The 13,679-nt window shown below is 38.1% G+C and overlaps 1 protein-coding gene across 2 annotated transcripts in view; it reads left to right on the top strand.

The window, feature by feature from the left end:
* Positions 1-13,679, top strand: part of Akap10 (A-kinase anchoring protein 10) — a 69,037-nt gene that overhangs the window by 15,654 nt on the left and 39,704 nt on the right. For both annotated transcript variants that reach the window (XM_070027614.1, XM_070027615.1), the window contains 3 exons: positions 108-290; positions 2,376-2,930; positions 8,973-9,071. In XM_070027614.1, coding sequence (XP_069883715.1) covers positions 108-290; positions 2,376-2,930; positions 8,973-9,071 — 837 coding nt within the window. The remainder of the gene's footprint in view (positions 1-107; positions 291-2,375; positions 2,931-8,972; positions 9,072-13,679) is intronic.

The following is a 13,679-nucleotide window of genomic DNA, read 5'->3' as shown; positions in this document are numbered from 1 at the left end:
AATGTTAGAAAATCTAACTTTTCAAGTTAGCTTATAGGCCTTTTAAGAGAGTTTTAAGTTATCAACTTGTGTTTAGCTTTTAATGATTTTTTTTTGAAAAATTGTAGCTTCAATATCCGTACATTCCCCACAAAAAAGCACTAAAAATCATGCCTTGCTGGAGGCTGCAGGACCAAGTCATGTTGCAATCAATGCCATTTCTGCCAACATGGACTCCTTTTCAAGTAGCAGGACAGCAACACTTAAGAAGCAGCCAAGTCATATGGAGGCTGCTCATTTTGGGGACCTGGGTAAGTAACTGTCACATGCTAGAGGTATGTGTGTATGTGTATGTATTTGTTCACACATATGTAATATATGCATGCCATTTAGACAAGACCTGGGTATAAAGTATGCTAAAACATGTACAAAGATGTATATATAAGTCTGTATAAGGCAATTCACATAGTATTGTTCACGATAGCAAAAATCAGGAAGAACACAAAATACTTGTTTGTAAAGAAATAGTCAAATTGTGGTTTCCTTATACTGTGGTATACAAGGTAGCCACTTTAAAGTCATTTATGAAAAACTGTAATGTCAAAGATATGTTAAAGTGATAAAAAAAAAAGCAGTACACATAACATGTATAGTCACATCTTTGTTAAATTCTTTTTTCTAAGTGTCACTCAAATTTCTGCACTTCATCATGGTCTTGTAAATTAAGCAAAATTCATAAATGAATTGGCTTGCAATAAGGTCCCCTTCAAAGTGGAGGTATGGCTCAAGTGGTAGAGTACCAACCTTGAGCAAAACAGCTAAGCAAGTGTGCAAGGCCCTGAGTTCAAGCCCCACTATTGAAACAAAAAAATAAAAGATTATCCCATCCGACAGCTCTACTTAACTACTTCATATTCAAAGAAAGGATGTAAGTTTTTTTGTGGGACACACTCAGTAGTATACTGCAGATAGTAAAACTATGCATTTTCCTGGTGAGAATGTTTATTAGTACAGATACTCTGGAAAATATGTTGGAATTTCTTGGGAAGCAAAATTTGTAATTACCGTATGACCTACTAATTGTACTCTTTGGCATTTATCTCAGAAAACTGAAAAACATTGTTAACAAAAACCTGCAAATGAATGTTCATGTCAGCTTAATAGTGAAAAAGTGTCTTTCAACAGGTGAATGAACTTTTTTTAAACCATGAAATAATACTTGGGGATAAAAAAGAACAACTGATAATAGTCACTTGAATGAATCTCAAGAGAATTGTGCTGAGAGATAAAAACTACTCTCAAAAGTCACATTACAGATGATTCCATTGTGCATAGCATTTTAAAATACTGGTACTGGGACTTGAAGTGTGTGTGTGTGTGTGTGTGTGTGTGTGTGTGTGTGTGTGTGTGTGTGTGTGTGTGTGTGTGTGTGTGTGTGTGTGTGTGTGTGTGTGTGTGTGCGCGCGCGCGTGTGCGTGTGTACGTGTACGTGTGTACGTGTGTGCGTGTACACATATGTACGTGTGCGTGTGTGTATACGTGTACACATATGTACATGAACCAGTGCCAGTCCTAGATTGTATTATTACTTTATTTAATTTTATTTTTTGTCAGTTTTGCTTGAACTCAGGACTTGAGTGCTGTCCCTGAGCTCTTTTGCTCAAGGCTAGTTAGTACTCTACCACTTTAAGCCACAGCACCACTTCCAGTTTTCTGGTAGTTAATTGGAGATAAGGGTCTCACAGGGACTTTTAAGCCTGAGCTGGCTTTGAACCTTGATCCTCAGATCTCAGCCTCCTGAGTAGATAGATTACAGGTATGAGCCACTTGTGCCCGGTATTCCATCATCTTTTTCTTGAAGATTTTACATGATTAAGGAGTAGAGTGTAGTGGTGCAAGCCTATAACCTTATAGGAGGATCACAGTGGGTGCTAGCCCAAGCAGAAGTTAGAAAACAAGCTGATTTGATGGCACATGCCTATGGTCTCAGCTACTTGAAGACAAAGTTGGATGCAGATGGAAGCCAGCATGGGCAATAGTAAAACACTATTTGAAAAACACTAAAAGCAAAAAGGGCTGGGAGTGTGGCTCAAGTGATGAGGATCTGAGGTCAATCGCCAGTGCCACCAAAATAAAAAACAACCTACAGTCAGATTCATTACTGAAAGAGGTATGAAGATTGAGTAACAAAGTACTTTTTAATAATTTAAATTTTAGACTTTTTTTGGTCATATTTAGAAACCAGAACCATAGTACTTCTAATTCTTATTTTAATTGCTGGAAGTAAAGTTTATTCAAGATATCTGGTTACTACTGTTGCCAAAAGTGATTGGCTAATGTTTAGATCAGAAATTATTTGTTACCAAACTGCTGATTCCTTTGCTTCTATCTTTTAGGCAGATCTTGTCTGGACTATCAGACTCAAGAGACCAAATCAAGTCTTTCAAAAACCCTTGAACAAGTCTTACATGACACTGTTGTCCTCCCATATTTCATTCAATTCATGGAACTTCGGAGAATGGAGCATTTGGTTAAATTTTGGCTAGAGGCTGAAAGTTTTCACTCTACAACTTGGTCCCGAATAAGAGCACACAGTCTAAACACAGTGAAGCAGAGTTCACTGGCTGAGCCTGTCTCTCCATCTAAAAAGCACCAGACTACAGCATCTTTTATAACTGAGTCTCTTGATAAGAGGTTGAAGGATTCTAACTCTACCCAGTTGCTTATGACTCAATCAGACGGACTTGACCTGAATAATAGAACTAGCAACACTCAGAATCACTTACTGCTTTCCCAGGAATGTGACAGTGCCCATTCTCTCCTTGAAATGGCCAGAGCGGGAGCTCATCAAGTTTCCCTGGATACCCAAGAATCCTCTTCCAAACTTACAGTAGCCAGTAGAAATATTCCCTCTTCTCCACTGAAAGATTTATCAGGAAAACTAATGAAAAGTAAGTGACTTTCTGTCTTTTCTCATTCACATCTAAGATGAGGAATAATAAAAGGATTGGAATACTATCTTTTCTCCTTTAATAGCTTGCAGATTGAGGGGCAAATCCGGCTAGTATATGAAAAAAGAACAGGAGAGATATGTTTAAGAGACTTAATCCTCTAGGAAATGTATTAGAATTGACAAGTGAGTTGAATCAGAGTCATGCTTTTATAGATTTGGAAATCAAATCATTATTCCATAGTTATTTCCTCTCTGTGTCAATTGTATTACTATGTTACCACACTTTGCATACTAAACTTTTCGTTCTTCTTGGTATGAGTTCATGGCCTCACAGTTAACAAATAGACATTCTACCACTTGAGCCCTTTTATTTGCTGTTTTTTCCTTTTTGTAAGTCTAAGATGGAGACTTAAACTCTGTATCTGATGCGTTGGCTGTCACTCTACCCCATTTGCCTTTTTTTTTACATTGGTTAGTTTCTTTCTCTTTCTCTCTTTCTTACTTTCTCTTTCTTACTTTCTCTTTCTTACTTTCTCTTTCTCTCTCTCTTTCTTTCTTTTTCTTTCTTTCTTTCTTTCTTTCTTTTCTATTCTTTTCTTTTCTATTCTTTTCTTTTCTATTCTTTTCTTTTCTTTCATCTGGTGTGGGGCCTGAACTCTGGTCCTGGGCACTGTCCCTCAGCTCTTCAGCTCAAGGCTAGCGCTCTACCACTTGAGCCACAGCGCCCCTTCCAGCTTTTTTTCTTTTTGCTTATGTGGTGCTGAGGAATCTAACCCAGGGCCTCATGCATGCAAGGCAAGCGCTCTACCACTGAGCCACCTTCCCAGCCCCATTGGTTAGTTTTTGTACTGGTAGCAGTACTTGAACTCAGGCCCTAGTGCTGTCAATCATGACTGGCTCTCTACCACTTAAACTATGCATTTTGAAACAACATTTTGCTATTTCATTGGAGATAAAAGTCTCAGATTTGCCTGCCAAAGCTTGCTTTGAAGTGAAGTTAGAATTATTGGCATGAGCCACTGTCACACAACTTGCATTGGGTAATTTATTTTTATATTTTAAAAATTTATTTTGTGTAGGTATTGGGACACCAAACTTGAGTGAAAAGCTAAGCAACAGTAAGAAGACTGCCCTGAGCTCAAGCCTCATTATAGGCATACAAAAAAAGAAAAGAAAAGAAGAAAAAAATCGAGATAAGAATGGACTTACTAAGAGAATACTAGTTCTCATTTTCTTTTTTCATTTTATACATAGTAAATTTGACCTTTTTAAAACGCATACTTTCATAAGGTGTGTGCTTGCTTGTTTTTGAGACAGGGTCTTGCTGAAAAGCCCGGGCTGGCCTTAAACTCTTGATTCTCCTGCCTCAGGTTTCCAAGTGAGGGTTATAGGCATCTGCCACCTTTCTCATTTTACTTGAATGAATTTTAACACATATATAGATTCCTGTAACTGTCACCACAGTCAGGGTAAAGAATAGATCTGTCACGTTTATAGCCAGTTTCTTCTCTGTCTGAATATTTGCCAGTCAGTAATCTGTTTTCATTCAGTAGTTTAGCCTTTTCTGGGATGCCATATAAGTGGGTTTATGCTCTATATAACCTTTGAGAATGATTTGGGTTTTTTTTTTCCATTCAGTAAGATAGCTTTGAAGTCCATCCATGTTGATTATATCAATAGTTCATTCATTTTTATTGCTAAATAGTATTCCTTGTCTGGATGTACTGTGCATTTGACTATTGGGGGTTATTTAGATTGTTCCTGTTTTTTGGTGACTACAACTAGAACAACTATATGAACATATAGAACAATTATGTGAACATAATTTTCACTTCTAGGGTAAATAGTGGGTTTGCTGTATTATATGTTAAGTATATAGTTATATAAGATGCTGCTGTTATCTATAAGACAATATAGAGTGTGTGATTTTGCTTTCATAGCCACAGTATATTCGCCTTCTAGTTGTTTCATTTCCTGTGAGCAGTTGGTGCTGTTAGTGTTGCTAATTTGGGGATTTTTAGTCATCAGATAAATTATGTAATGGCATCTCATTATGGTTTGCTTTGCCATGGTCAAATGATGTTTGAGAGTTGTTGTTGTTGTTTAATGTGTTCATTTTTTTTATCTGTGTATGTTCTTTCGTGAATTGTTCAAATCTTTTCTCATTTTATATGTATATATGTATATGTACATATAAAATTTTTGTTGGTCATTGAGCTTGAACTCTGGGCCTAGGCACTGTCTCTGAGCTCTTAGGCCTGGGCACTGTCCCTGAGCTCTTCAGCTGGAGGCTAGCACTCTACCACTTGAGCCACAGCTCTACTTCTGGCTTTTTTGCTTAGGTAGAGCTGAGAAATTGAACCTAGGACCTCATGTATGCAAGGCAAGCACTCTACCACTGAGCCACCTTCCCAGCCTTCCTCATAGTATATTTAACTGTTTTATTAATGTTGGGATTGTTTGTGCTGGTCCTGGCGCTTGAGCTCTGGGCTTCTTGCTCTGTTTTTCACTCAATGGTAATGCTCTACCACTTGAGCCATACCTCTCCTTCTGGCTTTTTGGTGGTTTTTTGGAATGTAGAATCTCACAGACTTCTCTGTCTAGGCTTGTTTCCGACGGTAGTTCTCAGATCTCAGCATTTTTACGTACCTAGGATTACAGTATCATCCAGTGCCTAGTGCCCAGTGCCCAGCTGTTAATGTTGAATTTTAAAAGAGTTCTGGTTCTATTTTAATTGAGTTCTATTATTTCTATTATTTGAGAATGTTACTGTACAGGTTATAGTTTTGACTTTTAACAGTGTTTTTCACAGAGCAAAAAACTTCTCATTTATCAACTTTTTCCTTTTATATTTTGAGATTTGGAATCATATCTGTACCCCTTTGTCTAGTCAGTACAGAAAGATTTTTTTCCTACAAGTATTGTGATTTTACCCTTTACATTTAGATATGTGATCTGAGTTAAAATTGTATATGCGTGGGTTTGGAAGGTGGCTCAGTGGTTGAGTGCTTGCCTTACATGCATGAGCCCTGGGTTCAATTCGTCAAAACCACATAAGCAGAAAAGCTGGAAGTGGCATTGTGGCTTAAGTGGTAGAGTGCCAGCCTTGAGCTGAAGAGCTGAGGGACAGCACCCAGGCCCAGAGTTCAGGCCCCATGACCAAAAAAAAATAAATATAAAATAAAATTGTATATGTGTGATGGGTAGGTGAAGAATTTTGTTTTGTATTGTTTTTTTATTTTTGCAAGTGAATGTCTAGTTTTTCCAACACCATTTATTGAAAAATACACTTAATCCATTGAATTCCCTTTCTACTTTGGTCATAGTAGGCTTAGGGACCACCAAGTTTATTTCTTTCAAAATTTATTGACAGTTCTAGGATTTTTTCCCATATAAAGTTTGGCATAATCTTGTGAACAGCTACCAGAAAACTAGAATTCCTGTTGCAGTTTTTGAAGCTTTTGTGAATATTATTGCATAACATTTTGTTTAAATTTTTTTCTTTTTTTTTTTTTTGTCGGTCGTGGGGCTTGAACTCTGGGCCTGGGTGTTGTCCCTCAGCTCTTCAGCTCAAGGCAAGCGCTCTACCGCTTGAGCTACAGCGCCACTTCCGGTTTTCTGGTGGTTTATTGGAGATAAGAGTTTCACAGACTTTCCTGTCTGGGCTGGCTTTGAACCGCGATCCTCAGATCTCAGTCTCCTGAGTAGCTAGGATTACAGGTGTGAGCCACCAGTGCCTGGCTGTTTAAATTTTTCATGCTGGTACATAGAATATGATTGAATTTAGGAAGTAAACATCGTAGTCTGACTTTTCTAAGCTCATTTAGTACTTCTACTAAGTTTATAGGTTTCTTGGATTTCTTTTTTTTTTTTTTTAATGTGCAAGTACATGTGATTGATTTCAGGGCCTCTTAATGTCACTCAGCTTTCCTGAGCTGAGGCTCTAGCCCTTAAGCCACACCTCCAGTAAAGGTTTTGGCGGCTCACTCCTATAATTCTAGCTACTCAGAAGGCTAAGATCCGAGAACCAAGGTTCAAAGCTAACCTAGGCAGGCTCAAGTCGTAAAGTACCAGTCAAGAGCAAAAAGCCCAAGCAAGAAAAACTACCACTTGGCAAATATTGAAGTAGTATCAAATAGAATATATCTATAGTTATCTCAAAAAGCTTTCAAATTCTGGTTTTCCCAGCTATATTTCTTAATATATACTTTAATCAAAACAGCATGACAAGCCAAGTGCTGGTAGCTCATGTCTGTAATCCTAGTTACCCAGGAAGCTGGATGTGAGGATTATGGTTTGAAGCCAGCCCAGACAGGAAAGTGCATGAGACTTATCTCCAATAAACTATTCAGTAAAAGCCGCTGGGCGTGCTGGTGGCTCACACTTGTAATCCTAGCTACTCAAGAGGCTGAGATCTGAGGATCATGGATCTAAGCCAGCCTAGACAAGGAAAGGAAAGTTTGTGAGACTCTTATCTCCAAATAACCTCCAGAAAAAGTAGTGCTGTGGTTCAAGTGGTAGAGTGTTCACTTTGAGCTGAAGAGCTCAGGGATAACACCCATGCCCAGAGTTAAATCCATATGACCAAAAAAAAAAAAAAAAAAAAAAAATCATGGCTAAGGTAGAATACCAAAATCTAATAGTTTGTTATCAATACCAACGGATTCAAGAATGTAAAAAGTGCCTTCTCACCAATTTTTTTCATTTTGAAAAAGTTATTTTTTTACAAAAATGTATATATTGGACATCTAAAGATTTAATATTACTAATTTTAACTGAATATATAAATTATTTTTAATTTCTTAATTTGTATAGATGAGATTTTTTGATAGTATTGGGCTTTGAACTCAGTGCCTTGGACTTGCTAGGCAGGAACTTTACAACTTGAGCTGTTCCCCCAGCTATGAAGCTGTAAATAGGGCTTGAACTCCGGACCTCATAGTATAGCTTGTCTTCTATTTTCAACACTCACAGTTGTTGCTCTACCTCTTGAACCATGTTTTCACTTTTAGATTTTTGCTAAAAGAATCTGTTTGGATTTGTCTGTCTGGGCTGGAGTTAAACCACAATCCTCAGATCTCTCCTGTGTAGCCAAAAACAGACATCAGCTTTTGCTTTTGTTTCTTTGCAGTGCTGGATATATAATCTCACATATACTAGGTATAAGATTCATTATTTAACCTACTATGTTTAAGGTTAAATGAATATATTCATGTTTGTGGGATAATTTGGTAAAATAATTTAAATGTAGATTAATAAAATTTTAAGCTCCTACTATTAGATTACTGTGTAGGTCTTTCAAGTTGAGACTTTGGAGAAAAAATATGGAAAGAGAATGTGCAAAGATGAGATTGTTATGAAGGAGCTTTGTTAACACATTAGACTGGAAGGAAAAAAAGTTACATGTTAACTTTCCTAGTCTATGAACCAATGAAGAAGCACTTTTTTTTTTTGTTAGTTGTGGGGCTTGGACTCAGGACCTAAGCACTGTCCCTGAGCTCTTTTGCTCAAGGCTAGTGTGCTACCACTTTGAACCAGAGTTCCACTTCTAGTTTTTGAGTAGATAATTGGCAATCTGAGTCTTGTGAGGACTTTTCTGTGGGCTGGCTTTGAACTGTGAATCTCAGATCTCTGTCTCCAGAGTAGCTGGGATTACAGATGTGAGCCACCAGCACCCAGCTTAGAAGCATCATTTTTGTTTTGTTGTGCCAATCAGGGCTTAGGTACTGAGCTGAGCTTTTATTCTTACTCAAGGCTAGTGCTGTGCTACTTGAATCACAGCTCCACTTCCAGCTTTTTAGTGGTGAATGATAAGAGTTTCACGGACTTTTCTGCCTGCGTTAGCTTTCAATCATGATCCTCAGATCTCAGCCTCCTGAGAGCTATGATTATGGGCATGAGCCACCAGTACCAGTCTAAGAAACACCTTTTTTGATGGAAGCTTATTCTCTAAACAAAGTCCTCCTGTTTGTGAATATAGTTCATTGCTGTGATCCAAGATGCTGTTTGATTTTGAAGTTTTTCCCTTATTCCTTTGCAGGTATAGAACAAGATGCAGTGAATACTTTTACCAAATATATATCTCCAGATGCTGCTAAACCAATTCCAATTACAGAAGCAATGAGAAATGACATTATAGGTAAGCAGTACTTGAAGCTATAGCAAAAATAAAAATACCTGTGTTTGGTATTTACTATGTTTTAAAAAGTGAATATGGACTATAACACTTTCCTTCCTATTCTGTTTTCATAGTATTTTTTTTGCATCTGATTTTTAGCTCACTTAAAAAGTTTTTGTTTTATTTGTGAACCTAGACTCCTGGACTTTGACCTAAATAATAGCAACTATATGAATAATAAACATTCATGGAACACTAACTCTGTACAATATTCTAAGGATTTTCCATGTATAAATTCATAATTGATATAATAGATAATATATATATATATATTGGGGGGGGGTCCGGTCATGGGGCCTGAACTCTCTGGGCCTGGGCGCTGTCCCTCAGCTCTAGCTAAAGGCTAGCGCTGTACCACTTGAGCCACAGCACCACTTCTGGCTTTTTTCTTTTTGCTTATGTGGTACTGAGGAATCAAACCCAGGGCCTCATGCATGCAAGGCAAGCGCTCTACCACTGAGCCACCTTCCCAGCCCCAGATAATATTTTATAAATGAGAAAACTGAAACAGAGGAACATCAACATCTCAGACATAGCAGTGTTTCCATACTATCAATTTCCATAGTTACACACTCATACTTTTGTCCCCCAAAACAACAACAAAAAAAACCCATTGGAATAAAAACATCAAAGTGTTGATAGAGTAGTAAGGGTAGTATTACAGAGTAGTATCACTTCAGGAAATTGTTTCCATCATATATACATATGTGTACATGAAGATAATACTTACACAACAAATATATCTCTGTACATCACAGCTAAAAAAGCATCTTTGCATGGGGCCAAATATAGATCCTTATGAGTAATGAGACAAATTATACAAAATAAAAGTAAGTTATTATCCCTCCCAAAAAATTTGAACGCTTTCACTGTGTTTTATCATGTACACTTGAGAGAAAAGTATATTCCCAGATGAAAGTAGTTCATTTTTTCTTTCAATGAATATTTGTTACAGTAGACTTAGTATCCCCAGGTATGTGGTTCCAAGGAGCCCACAATTGGAGAAACACAGCTCAGGATGGATAGAGTTTAGTACTACATTGCAGATGCTTGATTCATTTTTTCATAACACTGGTAAAGATATACATCTTTGAAATATTTTTACTTAATCACTTAAACACATTGACTTTTATCTTGCTTTTAGGGATGCATATTTTCACAAAATTAAGGGCAGAGACTTACGTACCAGTAGCTCATGCTTATCATCCTAGTTACTTAGGAGGCTGAGATCTGAGGATCATGGTTCAAAGCCAATCCAGGAAGGAAAGTTTATGAGACTCTTAAATCCAGTTAACCACCAAAATTTAGAAGTAGAGCTGAGACTCAAGTGATAAAAGTGCCATCCTTGAGCAAAAAAGCTGAAGGACAGCACCTAGCCCTGAGTTCAAGCCTTAGTATCAATGCACCAAACGCACACACATACAAAGAAAGAAAAAACTGATAACAGAGAGAACAGATCACACAATGATTGAAACACAACTTAGAGGCTAGAATGTATTACAGGTGTGGAGGGCCTACTTATCAAGTGCAAGGCCCTAAGTTTATACCTTCAATACTTGGACCATGCCTGGTCAAAATTGTATGGAATAAATCCATGAATGAGGAAGGTTTATTGTATAAGCTCTAGTATAAGTTTTATATTTTTATTCATTTAAAATTTTAGTATTTCTAGATGGGTGATGGTTGGCTCATGCCTGTAATTATAGCTACTCAGGAGGCCAAAATGTAAAGTTCAGGGGTTGAAGCCAGCCCAGTCAGCAAAGTCCATGAGACTCTTACCTCCAGGTAACCAGGAAAAATCTGGAAGTGGAGTTGTGGCTCAAGTAGCAAAGTGCTAGTGTTGAACAAAAACACTCAGGGACAGTTCACAGGCCCTGAATTCAAGTTCCAGTACCAGCTCATGTACACACACACGTACACACACACACACACACACACACACACACACACACACACACACACACACACTCTCTCTCTCTCTCTCTCTCTCTCTCTTTCCCTCTCCCTCTCCCTCTCCCTCTCCCTCTCCCTCTCCCTCTCCCTCTCCCTCTCCCTCTCCCTCTCCCTCTCCCTCTTCCCCCCCTCCCTCCCTCCCCCCCCCCCTCTCTCTCTCTTTTGTGATTTACAAATTAAGTACATATTCTGCTCCAAACAGATTCTTCCAGTTCTGGTTATGGGTACTTTTACTTATTATGAAGTTAGCCTACCGCACATCCCATGGAGCATTTGTTGTCCGTTTTTATGTTGATCAACTTCTGCTCCTATGTCCCTTTTTTTCTTCTGTGTAGACTTACCTATTACATATAGGTTTAGAGGCTGGTTGTGTGTTTTCTTCATTTTATTGGAGTTTGGAGTTTGTGGGACACTGTTTCATTCAGTTTTACTGACAGTTCCATCATGAGATTTTGGGTTTTCTTTCTAATTACTCCCTTTTTAGCTGTGAACTTGTTGCTGCTGTCTCCCAGGCATCTAACTTTTTCTGGTAATACAACTAGCTTGTCCTGATTAGAATTTGACTATTTGAGGAATTGATTGGCTATTGATTCCTTTGATAGTCTGTATCTGTTAGCAACTAAACTGAGAGAATAAAAGAAGTTTGAGGCTGGGAAGGTGGCTCAGTGGTAGAGTGCTTGCCTTACATGCCTGAGGCCCTGGGTTCGATTCCTCAGCACCACATAAGCAAAAAAAAAAAAAGCCAGAAATGGCGCTGTGGCTCAAGTGGTAGAGCGCTAGCCTTGAGCTGAAGAGCTGAGGGACAGCGCCCAGGCCCAGAGTTCAGGCCCCACAACCGGACCCAAAAAAAAAAAAAAAAAAAAAGTTTGAAACCAAATGAAACATTTTTAAATGAATTTTACTACACTTCTGTTTTTTATTTACTTAAACTTAATGAATTAATCAGTGATTAAATACTTAACAAATTAATGATGTAATTATTTGAGGGGAAAAAAATCTTCTAAGGATCATATTTACTAATCAAGGGACCTGAAAAATTTCTATCTCATGTCTACTATGCCTCTATGCATTTTAGAATGTTAATTACTTAAATGGAGCTAGACAAGTCACTTTTCCTAGTTGAATCTCATTCTTCTGAAATTTTCCCTAATTATTTGTCTCCTCTTAAAACCGAAATATTAATTTATTTTTGTCAGTCGTGGGGCTTGAATTCTGGGCCTGGGTGCTGTCTCTGCTCTCTTTAGCCCAAGATGAGCGCTCTACCACTTGAGCCACTGTGCCACTTCCAGTTTTTTAGTGGTTTATTGGAGATAAGAGTCTCACAGGACTTTCCTGCCCAGTCTGGCTTTCAACCATGATCCTCAGGCCTCAGCCTCCTGAGTAGCTACAATTTACAGGCAAGAGCCACCAGCACCTGGCTTGAAATATTTTAATATAGCTGTATTTCAATTGAATTTTGTTTCAAGGATCCTTCACATTAATTATCCAACCTGCCTAGTTTTGTTATAAATGTTAACCATAGGGTTTTGGTGATGGCGTCTAATTTGTTTTAATGTGCAAATTCAGAATGGTCCAAAGACTATATTTCTATATTCTCTTTCATCTTTAACATCTTTGAAGTACTAGAATTTTTGTGTCAGTCCTGGAGCTTGAACTCAGGCCTGGATGTTATCCATGAGCTTTTTTTCTCAAGGCTAGTAATTTACCATTTGAGTCATACATAACTCCACTTCTAGCCTTTTTTTGTGGTTAATTGGAGATAAGAGTGTCACTTTCCTGCCTGAGCTGGCTTCGAACCTTGATTCTCAGATCTCAGCCTCCTAAGTAGCTACGATTACAGGTATGAGCCACTAGCACCCAACTTTGAAGGGACAGCTCATAGAATTTGCTGTTTGGGAAATCAGTGCTGTGTAAGAGAATAGGAGTTAAGCGTAACTCTTTAGAAAAACAAAACAAGGGTCTGGGAAGGTGGCTCAGTGGTAGAGTGCTTGCCTCACATGCATGAGGCCCTGGGTTCGATTCCTCAGTACCACATAAGCAGAAAAAGCCAGACGTGGCGCTGTGGTTCAAGTGGTAGCTAATCTTGAGCTGAAGAGCTGAGGTACAGTGCCCAGGCCCAGAGTTCAGGCCCCACTACCAACAAAAAAAAAAGAAAGAAAAGAAAAACAAAACAAAACACCGAATACCTGGAATAATAAAATTGCCAATTCCGAGATAAGAAAGGTCATGGGAGGATAGCTTTTGGGAAAAGTTAGGATTTTGATTTTAGATTTCTAAGTAGTCAATGTCAAGTAAACAGTTAAACACTTACGTTGGAAGTTAATCGTAAGCAGTTCAGGTTGAGATGCCTGTTTGGAAGTCATCAGTATAATAAAAAGTTAGACCCTCCAGACTAGATAATATTATTGTAAGAGTGAGTATATTTAAGTAAAAGGACAGGCTGGGAATATGGCTAAGGTGTAGATCACTTGCCTAGCATGTACAAGGCCCCGGAACATGCCTATCATTTAGAAGTCTGCAGTAAGAAAGAACTAGCAGAAGAGAATTATAACTAACAAGCTACCCTTTTACAACAACTAGATATGCAGAGTAGTTTTTCTGGAAGCCAAACTAGAA

Source organism: Dipodomys merriami, unplaced genomic scaffold, assembly GCF_024711535.1.
Source record: "Dipodomys merriami isolate MVZ:Mamm:240054 unplaced genomic scaffold, mDipMer1.0.p SCAF_19, whole genome shotgun sequence".
NCBI classification, from domain to species: domain Eukaryota; kingdom Metazoa; phylum Chordata; class Mammalia; order Rodentia; family Heteromyidae; genus Dipodomys; species Dipodomys merriami.
Note: the sequence above shows the minus strand (reverse complement) of the source record. Positions and strands in the feature narration are given on the sequence as shown.